General features: G+C 35.4%; 1 protein-coding gene across 17 annotated transcripts in view; it reads right to left on the reverse strand.

The window, feature by feature from the left end:
• SEC31A (SEC31 homolog A, COPII coat complex component) overlaps positions 1-13,980 on the reverse strand; it is a 79,131-nt gene that overhangs the window by 54,299 nt on the left and 10,852 nt on the right. For 14 of the 17 annotated variants that reach the window (XM_070045592.1, XM_070045589.1, XM_070045588.1 and 11 more), the window contains 3 exons: positions 4,080-4,162; positions 3,321-3,444; positions 1,836-2,034 (listed from right to left, as the gene is read on the reverse strand). In XM_070045592.1, the coding sequence (XP_069901693.1) occupies positions 1,836-2,034; positions 3,321-3,444; positions 4,080-4,158 (402 nt within the window). In that variant the 5' untranslated portion in view covers positions 4,159-4,162. Of the gene's footprint in view, positions 1-1,835; positions 2,035-3,320; positions 3,445-4,079; positions 4,163-13,980 lie in introns of those variants that run through there. The other 3 variants (XM_060299574.2, XM_060299571.2, XM_060299575.2) reach the window with 1 other exon arrangement.

Consider the following 13,980-nt stretch of genomic DNA (forward strand, 5'->3'; position numbering starts at 1 on the left):
TTTTCTAATTAAAAAAGCAAAATGTATGAATTCCTAAAAACTATGCATAACAATCTGAAATGTATATAGTTTTTTAAAGAAACATTATAAAATTCTATTAAACTAAAAAGACAATACATCTACTGACATTTTAATATAAGACATTAAAAAATAATTGCATGGATAAATTCTTAATTATGCAACTATATGGGCATTACTGCTTGTGGTTTGCATCTCTGGAAGGGGACCTGTTGTGGGAGACAAAAATAAGTCACCAATTATTGCTTCAGACAAATAGTCAAATCCTAAAATAATGGCATCTATCTCAGGATACCTCAAAGCCAGCCTCTGGAGCTGGACCAAGATAGGGCTAGCAAAATCTCTTGTCTTAAATCCTCACATATTTATTTATTAAAAAATTTCTTTTTGAAGTATAGTTGATTTACTTCAATTAAAAAAAATAGTTGTTTTAGTTTCTGGTGTACAGCAAAGTGATTCAGTTATATATGTATATCATCATATTCTTTTCCATTATGGTTTATTACAGGATATTGAATATAGTTCCCTGTGCTATACAGTAGGACCTTATTGTTTATCTATTCTATATAAAGTAGTTTGTATCTGCTAATCCCAAACTCCTAATTTAGCCCTCCCCTAGCCTTTTCTCTTTCGGTAACCATAAATTTGTTTTCTATGTTTGTCCTCACGTATTTACATTTCATTTATGCTCAATCTTGTTACATTTCATTTATGTTCAATCTAGTTCCTGGTGGCACAATTTTAGGGTCAAAAAGACCCTAAAATTGTGATATGAAGTACAGGAAGATAATGAGGTTCATATACTGACCTTCATCCTTTACTGTTCACTCTCATTAATACTTCTATAAACAACTGACATATAACTATGAAAACAGAGGAATTCTGGTAGTAGCCACCTATGATACAAGACACTAACCAAAAATCAGCAGCTGATTAATCCAATTAACAAAGGAATTAGCTATCTAATCTGAAGAGTAGACGCAGAAATGAAGAAGTTAGGGTTTCTATATTTCTATACCCAAAGTATCTATTTATAATACAAGAAAAATAACTATTTTAAACTTTCTTAAGATAATATTCAGGCTTCCCTGGTGACGCAGTGGTTGAGAGTCCGCCTGCCGATGCAGGGCACACGGGTTCGTGCCCCGGTCTGGGAAGATCCCACATGCCGCGGAGCGGCTGGGCCCGTGAGCCATGGCCGCTGAGCCTGCGCGTCCGGAGCCTGTGCTCCGCAACGGGAGAGGCCACAACAGTGAGAGGCCCACGTACCGCAAAAAAATAAAAAATAAAAAAAATAAAAATAAAAAAAAGATAATATTCATTTTCTGGTTATACTCAAGTATCCTAATAATTCAAGATCTTTATTTATTTATTTTTAAAATTTATTTATTTTTGGCCGTGTTGGGTCTTCATTGCTGCATACTGGCTTTCTCTAGTTGCAGCGAGTGGGGGCTACTCTTCGTTGTGGTGCGCAGGCTGCTCACTGCAGTTGCCTCTCTTTGTTGCAGAGCACGGGATCTAGGCACATGGGCTCAGTAGTTGTGGCGCATGGGCTGAGCTGCTCCGCGGCACGTGGGATCTTCCCAGACCAGGGATCGAACCCGTGACCCCTGCATTGGCAGGCAGATGTTCAACTGCTGCACTACCAGGGAAGCCCTTGAACCCTCCATTCTTCAAACAAATACACTCACTCATCAATCTGCACAGGCACAGTTTTAGCTTTCAATTTCAAGACTGAGGCACAGCAGATTCATATACTTATATAAAATAAGCAGCACATTATCTCAAGAATTAAGAATAAATGTCAAAAGTCTAACCTGGAAAATGTTCACATCCAAGGCTCTCACTGGGCCAGTATGTTTGTCATTCTGGGCAATCACAACTTCCTTATCACCAGCTATAATTTTAGAAGGATCATAAAGAATAATATTTCCATTTTCACCACCTGCAATCAGAACTCCAGAGACATCTCCTTTGGAATCCATCTTATGAGGCCCCCAAATCAACTTGTGGTACCTTTAAGAGAAAATGAGCAAAATAACTCTTTTTTGAAGTCAAATAAATGTAGAAAAGAATCTGAAATTATACATTTAATTGTTTTCATAAATACTTCAAAAACACTGCTTCTCCTCTATTTCTGGTAACTGCATAACTTGGTGAAATGGCATTTTAGTTTTTATTTATACTCATACATACATGTTTCATTTTGTAATCTTGAAGAGTATAAAAACTCTTTTGTAGAGCTAATATGACAAAGTACACTTGATTTGTGTGTCAAAAGATATGAGCTTAAGAATGGTTTTACCATTTAGAATCTGTGAGACCCTAAGCCAGTTACTTTGGTTCATTTATAAAATAGAGCTAATCAACCACCTCCCTGATTTTACTTGACTACAGAAGTACTAACAAATTACTTGTTAAATAGTAAAGGAGTTAAGGGAGTCATCTGAAATTTTCTAAGAAAAATAATGTATTCTGAGAGTAGAAAAGTGACATCAAAATTATGTCTATTATGACAAGTACCCCATTGGTGGAGAATAAAAGATTATGGTTTGGTAAGGTGGCAGCGTGGAGATATACAAGACAAATGGTGGTGAGGAGAAAAACTGCTAGACAAAAGGTATCTGGGGTTCCCATCACAGTGGGAGGGCTTGGAAGACTATGGGAGGTCCCATGAGACTCCATCATCTGAACTGTATTGTTAGCTAAGGTAAAACTCTTCCCCAAAACTTGCCAAGCTATTAAGGCAATAAAGCATATTTTACTACTCAAAGAAAAGTGTCCTTCTCTGCATTATAATACAGCTTAAGTACTTGGAAAGGTGATCTAAACACCTATTGTATCAGAAATCATGTCAATAAAATTCTCTGTGAAATGTATTTTTAAATATAGATAAGTACAAGGGGAAAAAAAAAACCAACCTCCATTCAGGGAAAATCACTATTAACATCTTAATATTCATCCAACTACTCCTTTTTCTAGTCGTATCTACCTTTTTTTGTAAACAGGTGAGATAAAGGAGATAAAAGAAAGTAACTCTACTATATCATAAGAAGAAAATACTAGAAACTAGAGCCTCTCCTTCCTATCCTACACATAACAGTCAGTAGTAAAAAATTCAATAAAACAGATAGACACTTCTTTTACTTCCGTAGAAATGCACTCATATTTTTTCACAAAATATTTCACGTCATTGATAGTATTCCTTACAGTTTCTAATAACGGAACATTTGTAGACACACTAGGCATCAACCACAACATATAACTGAATAATCATGTGAATTTAAGGTTGAATCTCATACCTGTGAGAAGAAGAGAAAGTGGCACAAGATTTCATATCCAAGGATGGATCAGAAAGGTCTAATTCAAATATCTCAAGAGAAGCACTGGTACTAAATGTTGCATCCAATTGTTGAGCAGATGTTCCTACAGAAAATACATTCATGGTAACTACACATGCAAAAATAAAAGACTCAGAGAAAACCATACAAAAGAATGCACACTTTTCAATTATCTCACTCATGAATGCTGCACTAGTGGTTGAAATCTCAGCACATATACCACTGAGCAGATGCTTAAATTACTATAGCAATAAGATTCTGATGCAAGGCTCAGAGATGATGTTTGTACGAGTGGGTAGTGAAGATAATTTTTTAAGCCTATAGATATTTTAAAACCTCTCTGTATAAACAGCCCCATGCTTATAGTTACATATGATATAACTCCAACTTTTTATATAAAAATGCTAGCATCAAAACTGTTTTTCATTCATTCAAACTGATATTTTATTAACTTTTTTACATGTTATCTATTGTGCTTAATACTGGAGGAATAAAGATAAAGCACAATTCTATGAAGTGGGGAAGACACATGATTAATGCTATGATGTACAAGCACAGAACTCAGCTGATCCGAAGGTTGGACATTATCTCGCCAGGGAAGGAGAGACTTTCTAGAGGAGATGAAGCTTGAACTGAATTTTAAAGGACAAGTGTAAATAAGTCAGATGCGGAAGAGAAGGAATTAGGTGACTCATACTATCTTCTCTCTGTTGAACTTACCTGTAGCTAGGTAAATGGGATGATTCTGGGCAGGGCTCCATGCCTGCATGGCTGTACGATCTATTTCCTTTAACTTCATCCTGCTAAAGAGAATATTTCACACAGAAATATAATAAACATGTAATACGGAACAAAGAAACATTTTTTTACATAGAAATATACTAGACAAACCAATACATCATTAGTAGTGCTGGAATGCCAGTAAGTCAAATTGGTCTACGTATCATTTGTTGGGAAATGTTCAATATTAGAAAGAAGAGAAACTTGTTAAATTATTTTGAGACAAATATAGGGCTATTCTAACTGTTTACAGATTATAGCTCTTCAGTTGAAAAATCAGTCTGGAAAGAAACCTGCAAAAACAGGGACAGTATTTGGTTAATTAATCTTGGTACACAATATGTTTCTCAGACAAGACAATATGGGTGGCAGTATATCAGGGGTAAGAGACGGCACATAATAAACAAAGTGCATCTTCCTGGAGCAGAATTACTCAACAATAAGAGCAGTTTGAAAAATTAATTTAAATTAAAACAGGCTAACACAGAGGAGAATAAAGCAAACCCACAGATTTGATAAAGATAAAGCAGAAAATTTTTTTTGAATGGTCACTCCAAGTTACAAACCCACATGCCATTATTTTATATATTCTCTGTTAAAGTTACTCTGGTAGAAAAATTCAGGAGGTACTGTGCTATAGCATAAAAAAAAAATTGTTATTTTACATAAATGCATTCACATGGCATACTATTCCACTGTAAGATGTACCATAATTTAATTACTTAGCCTGCTACTGATGAACACCTGAGCTGTTTCTAATCTTTTGCTATTTTTACAAACAATGCTGAAATAAATGGCCATATATACGTGTTATTTCACTCATGGGCAAGGAAAGCTGTAGATTTCCAGAGGTAAAACTGATGCGTTAAAGGATAAAAGTAATTTTAATTTTGATGGATACTCCCAAGTTGCCCTCCATGGCAACTGTACCTTTTCATACTCCCAAGAGTAATCCATAAGTAGCTGCTGCCCTACAGACCTTCCAGGGTAACCAGCATGATAGGTGAAAAATGTTAGCTCTGGATAGTTGTAATTTGCATTTCTCATACTATAAATAACGTTGAACATCTTTTTTATATGGTTATGGGTCATCCATATTTCCTTCTCTGTCACCTTTTCCGTCTATTCTTGTCTATATCATTTGCCCATTTTTCTATTAAGCTATCAGACTTTATCTTTGATTTTGCTTATTTTTTTTTACCTTTCACAAAATTTCCATTTTTTTAAAATAGATTTTATTTATTAGAGCAGTTTCAGGTTCACAGAAAATTTGAGTGAGAAGTATAGAGTTCCCACATACCTCCCTCCCTTGCCCTCTTGCCTCCCAAACGCAGCCTCCCCACTCATCAACATCTTGTACAGCGCAGTGGTATATTTGTTACAATCAATGAATCAACACTGACACATCATTATCAACCAATGTCCATCGCTTCCACTAGGATTCACTCTTTGTGTTGTACGTTCTATGGGTTTTGACAAATGTATAATCCACCGTTTTAGTATCATTCAGAAGCTTCCCTGCCCTAAAAACTCTCTTGTGCTCCACCTATTCATCCCTCTCTTCCTCTGTCCCTCCTCTTCCCTCCCTCCCTGGTAACCACTGATCTTTTTTATTGTCTCCATAGTTTTGCCTTTTCCCCGAACATCATTTAGTTATAATCATACAACATGTAGCCTTTTCAGATTGGTTTATTTCACTTAGCAATAGGCATTTAAGGTTCCTCAACGTCTTTCTGTGACTTGATAGCTCATTTCTTTTTAGCACTGAAAAAATATTCCAATGTATCAGTGTACCATTTTTATTTTTTCACAGTCAAATTTCTCACTTTAAAAAAACTGGTTTCTGAATTTTGATTAGTTAGAAAAGGCTTTCTGCATGCTACAGTTATGAAGACATTCATCAATAGTTTTCTTCTAGCAAATTCATTTATGGCTTCTTCTTTTTTTTTTTTTTTTTTGCGGTACGCAGGTCTCTCACTGTCGTGGCCTCTCCCGTTGCGGAGCACAGGCTCCGGACACGCAGGCTCAGCGGCCATGGCTCACAGGCCCAGCTGCTCCGCGGCATGTGGGATCTTCCCGGACCGGGGCACGAACCCGTGTCCCCTGCATCGGCAGGCAGACTCTTCAACCACTGCACCACCAGGGAAACCCTACTTTTTTTTTTAAAACTAAACTTCAGAATAGTTTTTGAAGAAAAACTATTTTTTTTAGTTTAGTTTTTAGAAGAAAAAAGAACGTTAGTGTTTTTTATTGAACCTGTACCCAAATTAGTAAATTAATTTATGGAGAACTGACACAATGCTGAATCTTCCTATCAAGAACTTGCTGTCTTTTGATTTAAGCCTTCTTTTTTATCTTTCAGTATCGTTTGAAATTTTTTTGATATATTGGGTTTGCTTACTCCTAAGTATTTTCTTTTGGTTTGTTTGTAAATGTGGCTTTTTTCCCTTCCATTATAATGTCTATGTTCTTATTGTTATACGAAGGCTAATGATTTCTTTACATTCATTTTTAATTCTGCTATCTTACTGAATTCTCTTCTTGAAGTAGTGCTTCAGTAGATTCTGTTGGGTTTTCCACATATACACTCATACCATGTACCAACAGTGACAGTTATTTCCTCATTTCAAATTGTCATTCCTCTGATATCTTTCTCTTGTGTGAGCTAGCCAGTACTAATGGTACCATATTCAAGAGTAGTGATAACAGCGGTATTTTTGTCTTGTTTTGTTCTTCAGTGAGAAAGCCTATTGTATCACCACTGAGCATGGTTTTGGAATTTGAGATATACATACATATATTTTTGTGTGTATATATACATATATACACACGTTTATATCTGTACTATATATATATATGGAAATGGCCAATGATTACTGTTTTACTGAATGCTATTCATAAAGACTGGGTGTTGAATTTTGTCAAATGCTTTTTCATTAGGTAATTGGAGATGATCATATGATTTTTCTCCCTAGGTCTACCAATAAAACAAATTACACTAACAGATTTCCTAATATTGAACCATCTTTTCATATGCTGAATAAACTTCTCTTGACCATGATGTATTGTTCTACTACTGTGCTGCTAGATTTTGTTTGTTTAAAAGTTTCACTCCTAGAGCCTTAAGTGAGATTCAATCGATAGTCTTCTCCTTTTGTACAGTCTTTGTCAGGTTTTGGTATCAATGTTATACTTGCTTCATAACAAATGTGGGAGTTTTTCTATGTTCTGGAACACTTTCAAAAACAGCATTGGAATTACTGGGTCTTTAAAGGTTTAACAGAATTCTCCTGTGAAACATCTGGGTCTGGTGCTTTTTGGGGGAAAGTACTCCTTTGGTAATTTTCTCTATTTCTTCTATGGATAATTGATCTATTTGAAATTTTAAAAAATTAATTAATTAATTAATTAGGCTGCATTGGGTCTTCGTTGCTGTGTGCAGGCTTTCTCTAGTTGTGGCGAGTGGGGGGTACTCTTCCTTGTGGTGCACAAGCTTCTCACTGCGGTGGCTTCTCTTGTTGCAGAGAATGGGCTCTAGGCATGCAGGCTTCAGTAGCTGTGGCATGCAGGCTCAGTAGTTGTGGCACACAGGCTTAGCTGCTCTGTGGCATGTGGGATCTTCCCGGACCAGGGCTCAAACCCGTGTCCCCTGCATTGGCAGGCGGATTCTTAAACTCTACGCCACCAGGGAAGTCCTGAATTCTCTTTATTCAAGGTCATTTTTTGTAAATTACATTTTCCTATGATATTCCTTTATTTTATTTTTTTTACAATTTTCTAATTTATTTGTTTAGACTCAAACGTAGACTCATGATTCTTTTATTCAATTTTATTATTTTTTAATATTTATTTATTTATTTGGCTGTGCTGGGTCTTAGTTGCAGCATGTGGGATCTTTGTTGCAGCATGGGGGATCTGTAGTTGCGGCACGCAGAATCTTTTTTTAGTTGTGGCATGTGGGATCTAGTTCCTGACCAGGGATGAAACCCGGGCCCCCTGCATTGGGAGCTCAGAGTCTTAACCACTGGACCACCAGAGAAGTTCCCCATAATTCTTTTAATTTGTGCTGTGTATGGTGATTAGTCCTTATTTATTAAGAATATTTGTGTTTTGTTTTCCCCTACCCTCCTTTTAAAAATTAACTTAGCTACTGACTTGCTTACTGAGTATTTACAAACAGCCAAATTTTGGATTTACTTATTCTACTTTTCTTGTTTTTGAATTCATTAATTTCTGCATTTATTTTTTTTATTTATTTATTTTTTTTTGCGGTATGCGAGCCTCTTACTACCGTGGTCTCTCCCGTTGCGGAGCACAGGCTCCTGACGCGCAGGCTCAGCGGCCATGGCTCACGGGCCCAGCCGCGCTGCGGCATGTGGGATCTTCCCAGACCGGGGCACGAACCCGTGTCCCCTGCATTGGCAGGCGGACTCTCAACCACTGCGCCACCAGGGAAGCCCTGCATTTATTTTAATAATTCCTTCCTTGTACCTTCTTTTGGTTTACTTTGTTCTTTTTCTAACTTTTTAGTTAAATGCTTCACTTACCCATTTTTATTATTTCTTTAGGCTTTGAATTTTCTCTGCACACTGCTTTAACTGGATCCTATACATTACTAGTGTTTTCATCATTATGATCACCCATTTTACAATTTCCATTTGTATTCTCCATTGATACAACAGTTTGAATTTAATATCCAAGTGGAGGGGCCTTTATTTTTACTGCATTGTGATTTTTCTGTACTATTTCTTCTTTATGAAATTTATGTAAGTTTTCTTTGGGGCCTATGCAAGTTTTTGTGAATGTTCCAGAAGACCTAAAAAGAAGGGGTGCTCTGTTTTCAGAGTTCAATATATGTTAATCAAGTCTATCCTACTGACTTAATTGTTTAAGTCTTCTATATACTTATTATTATTTTTTTCCCCACTTGATCTGTCCTGGATCAAGAACAGCAAATTAAAAGTATCCTGCTACTAGTGCATTTGTGCCTATTTCTCCTGGTATCTCCTAAAACTTGCTTTATGAAAGTTACTTTGTTATTCAGTACATAGTTACATATTTACATATTGAATACATAGGTAGACAGATATTCACAATGCTAAATGTTCACTGTCAAATACATATTTTAGCTTTACAGGATATTTTTCATCTTAAATAATGCCTTTGGGCCTGAATTTCACTTTGTCTCATATTGAGATCAATAGCCTAGCTTTCTTTTTATTTGCCTTTATGTGTGCTCTTTGGCCTTTTCAACTTCTGAACCATTTTGTTTTCCCTGGCTATCTTGAATACAGTGAAAAAAAATCAGGTTTTGCTTAGTGATCCAATTTGAAAAAATTTTAATAGATTAGCTAATAAATGTATTTAAAACTTACTGATATGACAAAAATGGTTACTCTCATTTCTATCATAGTCTGCTATGTTTGGTTTTATAATGTTAAAAAATGTCTTTCACTGTTATCTATTTTTGTGTATTTTTAATTTTTTTGATAATTAGAGTGATTTGTATTTTTGTTCTAGTATATGTTTCTGGTTCCATCTTTGTTACTATAATTTTAAATAATTTCACTTAGTACTATTAATCCTCTATTTCTTTACACAGTTAACTACTATGAGCACTAACAAAATTAGCTTATATAATCTTACTGCCTCTCTTGCATCACACAGTTATAATCACAGTATTATCTTTCTCAGTGTTTACCTTTGTACTGCTAAATATGCTTATACTTCTACTAACTGATTTGTCAGCTTTAAATAATGTTCTTTGACTCCTAGCCATTATAGATTAGGCAATCCACAAACTTATTCTACATCCAATTTTCTTCTTACTTCCCAGTGCTCTTAATTTTTTACTTTTACGACCAATTCCTACATCATCAGGTATTTAACATGTACATTTTATTCTTTCTTCCTTATTCCTACTTTTGTTTTAGCCTCAGGTCTATTGTAGTTAAATATACTCAATGTTCTCCAACAGTACTCTTGCCAGTTTTCTTACTCATCTCTGGAGGATGAAGTTCATCCTCTAACAGTTTCCTTAAGAGGGCCTTAGACTAAAAACATGCCCTGAGTCTTACATGTCCAAATTGTTTATACTTGATGAACATTTTACAGATAATAAAATGAAGGCACAGAAAGATTAAATAATTTGAACACACTAGCAAGGGGCAGAGCCAAGATTTGAACTCAGAAGTTTAGCTCCAGAGTCCAAGCTCTTACTTGTTATTACAACAAGCTCAAGTATTCAATTTTAATCATAGAAGAAATATTAACATTTAGGAGAAATAATGAATGGCAAAGAAACTACAATGCATGATGAAATTAAGGGAAGAAGACATGTATTTTAGAAACAGCCCAGTTTAGGCAAAGTGGATAGAAGGTTGAACTACATAGCTTAGAGGCAGGGCCTCTGGAGTTAATCCTCAACTTGAATACTGGGTCTGTTACTTTTGACACCGTCGACACATCATTTGACCTCTCTGAGCCCCAATTCCTACTTACCTTTGTAAGATGGGGTTAAGAATGATTACCTTAGGGGATATTGTGAGGTTGAAATGAGATAATGTATTTTACAGAGGTCCAAACACAAATTAAAATGTGGTTTTTTTTGTTTTGTTTTGTTTTTTGCGGTACGCGGGCCTCTCACTGTTGTGGCCTCTGCCGTTGCAGAGCACAGGCTCCGGACGCGCAGGCTCAGCAGCCATGGCTCACAGGCCCAGCCGCTCCGCGGCATGTGGGATCTTCCCGGACCAGGGCACGAACCCGTGTGCCCTGCATCGGCAGGCGGACTCTCAACCACTGCACCACCAGGGAAGCCCTAAAATGTGTTTTAATATGCTAACTACTTTAAAGATTATTACTATCATGAGATTAATCAAGGAAACTGCACATCTAGTCTCCTAAGATTATTGTGAAGAAAAAAAGGAAAAAAAAATCCCAATTTTCTAAGAAATGAAAAAGAGGCCTATTTTCTTTATATGAAATGCCCTCTTTTTCTTCTCAGCCAATTGTCTTTAATAATAAGTTCAAATCCCAGGTCCTTCATGAAATCTGCCCTACTGGTCCAATCCACACTGATCTAAATAGTCTCTTAACTCTTTACATTAGTCTGTACCACACTTCAAGTGTCTTACAATAAAGTCTCTTATTTATCTTAATAAAACTTTTTAACATTCTATTAGTACATATTTTCCCATCGCCTGTTTTACCAACTGTTTTATATGTCATCTTGTCTCACCAAATCAACAAATACTGTCATTTTTTCAATCAAGTGTTACAGCTTTTACCCTTTTCGGACTCAAAATTGCTTAGCACAGACTGAGATACACAGTTTTGCTTGATTGATTTTGAATGTCTGTATTTATGGGAATACAAAAAGACTGATGAGCTAGAAAGACCAATTTCAAGTAAAATATTTAATTTTTAAATTCTTCACTGTTTAAAACTTAACTTATTTAAAAAATAGGGGAAAGTACTAAAGTGCCTTTAGAATAATTTCTAAAAGTGAAAACAAAATAGCTACATATATATAAAGTTTTTTAAAAACCAAATTGAATATAATTACAGTATCTTTAGGAGTAAAGATACAACAAGGGCTACTGAATTCATGAACACTTAGTTAATGTGTAACATTTACTGAGAGAGAGAGAGACAAATTCACAAGAACATAAAATGGTTAAGTAGGAATTCAAAGCATTTATAAAGTCTATTTCTTGGCCTTAGTACTCAATGTTCCACCAGAAGCAGTTCCACTTATGAACCTGTACTGAACATAAGGCTTAAATACCATTGTTTAAAAAAACATCAAATCACTCTACTACAAATAGCCTAGAGCTACATTAAGCGGTCTGAATCTAATTAGACAAGAATACCATAAACTACATATCATTCTCAAAACTATTAAGAATACTATGGAAATACAGCTTCATCCAGATACATGTGTATTTCCTCTTAAAAATGACCACTTAGTTGTAACTAGTTTTCTTGAAAATATGAAGAAAGAAGTCTTAGATTAAAACGTGTATTTCCCAAGTGAGACTTGCTTTGAAAACTTTGTGTAATTTTTTTCAATATTGTATGTGATTAGAATTCATGCTATGTAGATTTGTTTCATTCAAGACTATTTTACACAGAACATAGTTGTGAAAATATTAAAAGAAAATTGTGAGGACAATGGTTTGTTTACATATACCCCCTATAAGACAACATCTATAGCACAGCAGTTAAAAGTATGGAGACTGGAGCCGACATCCTTGGTTTAAATCCCAGCTTCACCATGTCCTAGCTCTGACTTTAAGCATGTAACTTTATCTATGTGTGTCATGGCTAACCATTTGGTAAAATAACTGTAATAAAAGTACACCATAGGTTTGTTGTGAGAATTCACAGAGAACAGTCCCTGGCACCTGGTCAATCAATGCTTGTAAATGGCAGCTAATACAAAAGTCACAATTTAAAATGTTTACCCCAGTGAATCTTCAAAAGAATACATCTACTGAAGAAAATATATGATCCAGAAAACTTTTATTTATTCATCCAGTTTGTCTCCACAGCAATTGTGTGCAGTTAAGTGAAAACTTTTTTTCTTTCTGCATTTTCTAAACACTAATTTTGTGAAGCAACACTAAAACCCAACAGTACTATTCTCTAAAAAAACACCAACCTTACAAAGCTACATATAGAGCTGACCTAAACCAGAAAGTAAAAAGTGCAAGAGGTAACAGAACTGGAAACTCTGACTCCCAAACCAGGAATACAATCCCTAGCTGCCACTGTCTTTAGTAAAAATCCATCTTGTGTGGGCAAAATACCTCATTATGGATGGGCACATTTGTTCTAGAGAATTTGTTTAATGTTATTGATGTTCTAGGCTCATCTCACTCAACAAAAACCAAATCAAAGAAGCAACTGTGCATTGGTGAACTAAATGGAGTCACACTTATCTGCAGTCTTAATAAACAAAACTGAACTAAATGGTGTCACGCTTATCTGCAGTCTTAATAAACAAAACTTTCTGAGCTGAAATTAACTTATTTAAGAATGACAACACTTCTAAAGACAATTGAAAAATCAATTTAATAATATCAACTTACAAGAATCTTTAATTTGGGATTTGTAAACCTCATGAAAATATACAGAAAATCCTATCCGTGTGTATATGTGCATTTGTTTAGGAAGATGATCCAATGGTTTCATCAGATCCTTAAAAGAGTGGAATCCCAGAAGGTTGAGAATCATTGCTCTTTACAGTCTACAAAAATTTCTTTCCGTTCTTATGCTATTAGTTTCAGAAAAGAACTTGCTTATATACAATTAAGAAATATAACTGTAAATCCACTCAAAATCTCACATTTCCTAAGTAAACTTAGATGTGTGTAACAGAAATTCACAACAACAAAACAGTTCAACTTATCCAAAAGTTCTTAGAGTCTACGAAACTTTCCCAGAGCTGTAATTAAGGGACAATGAGAAACCAGGAGCACAGAAGAACCACTAAGAAAAGGTAAGTAAACTTTAGCCAACTCTAGAACAATCGTTATGTTCAGAAAACTTAAGACAGCATGAAACAAGGACGAGGCTCATAATTATTGATTAAATAGAGTTACAGTTGCCCACAAAGACAATCAAATTTCAGTTTTCTGTGGTTAGAAAGACAGTTTAGGAGGAAGGATTTGTCACCATCAATGCAACTTCAGAATGACCTAGGTAAAATTAGTTCCTTGCGCTCACGGAAAAGTTTATAATGCTCGTAAGCCCAGGCAATATTTTGATTTATTTTACACCTGCCCCGTAATTTAACCTCGTATAATAGTAACTTATTAGCAAAAACATACAACACTCA

Source organism: Globicephala melas, chromosome 5 (assembly GCF_963455315.2).
Source record: "Globicephala melas chromosome 5, mGloMel1.2, whole genome shotgun sequence".
Classification (NCBI taxonomy): Eukaryota; Metazoa; Chordata; class Mammalia; order Artiodactyla; family Delphinidae; genus Globicephala; species Globicephala melas.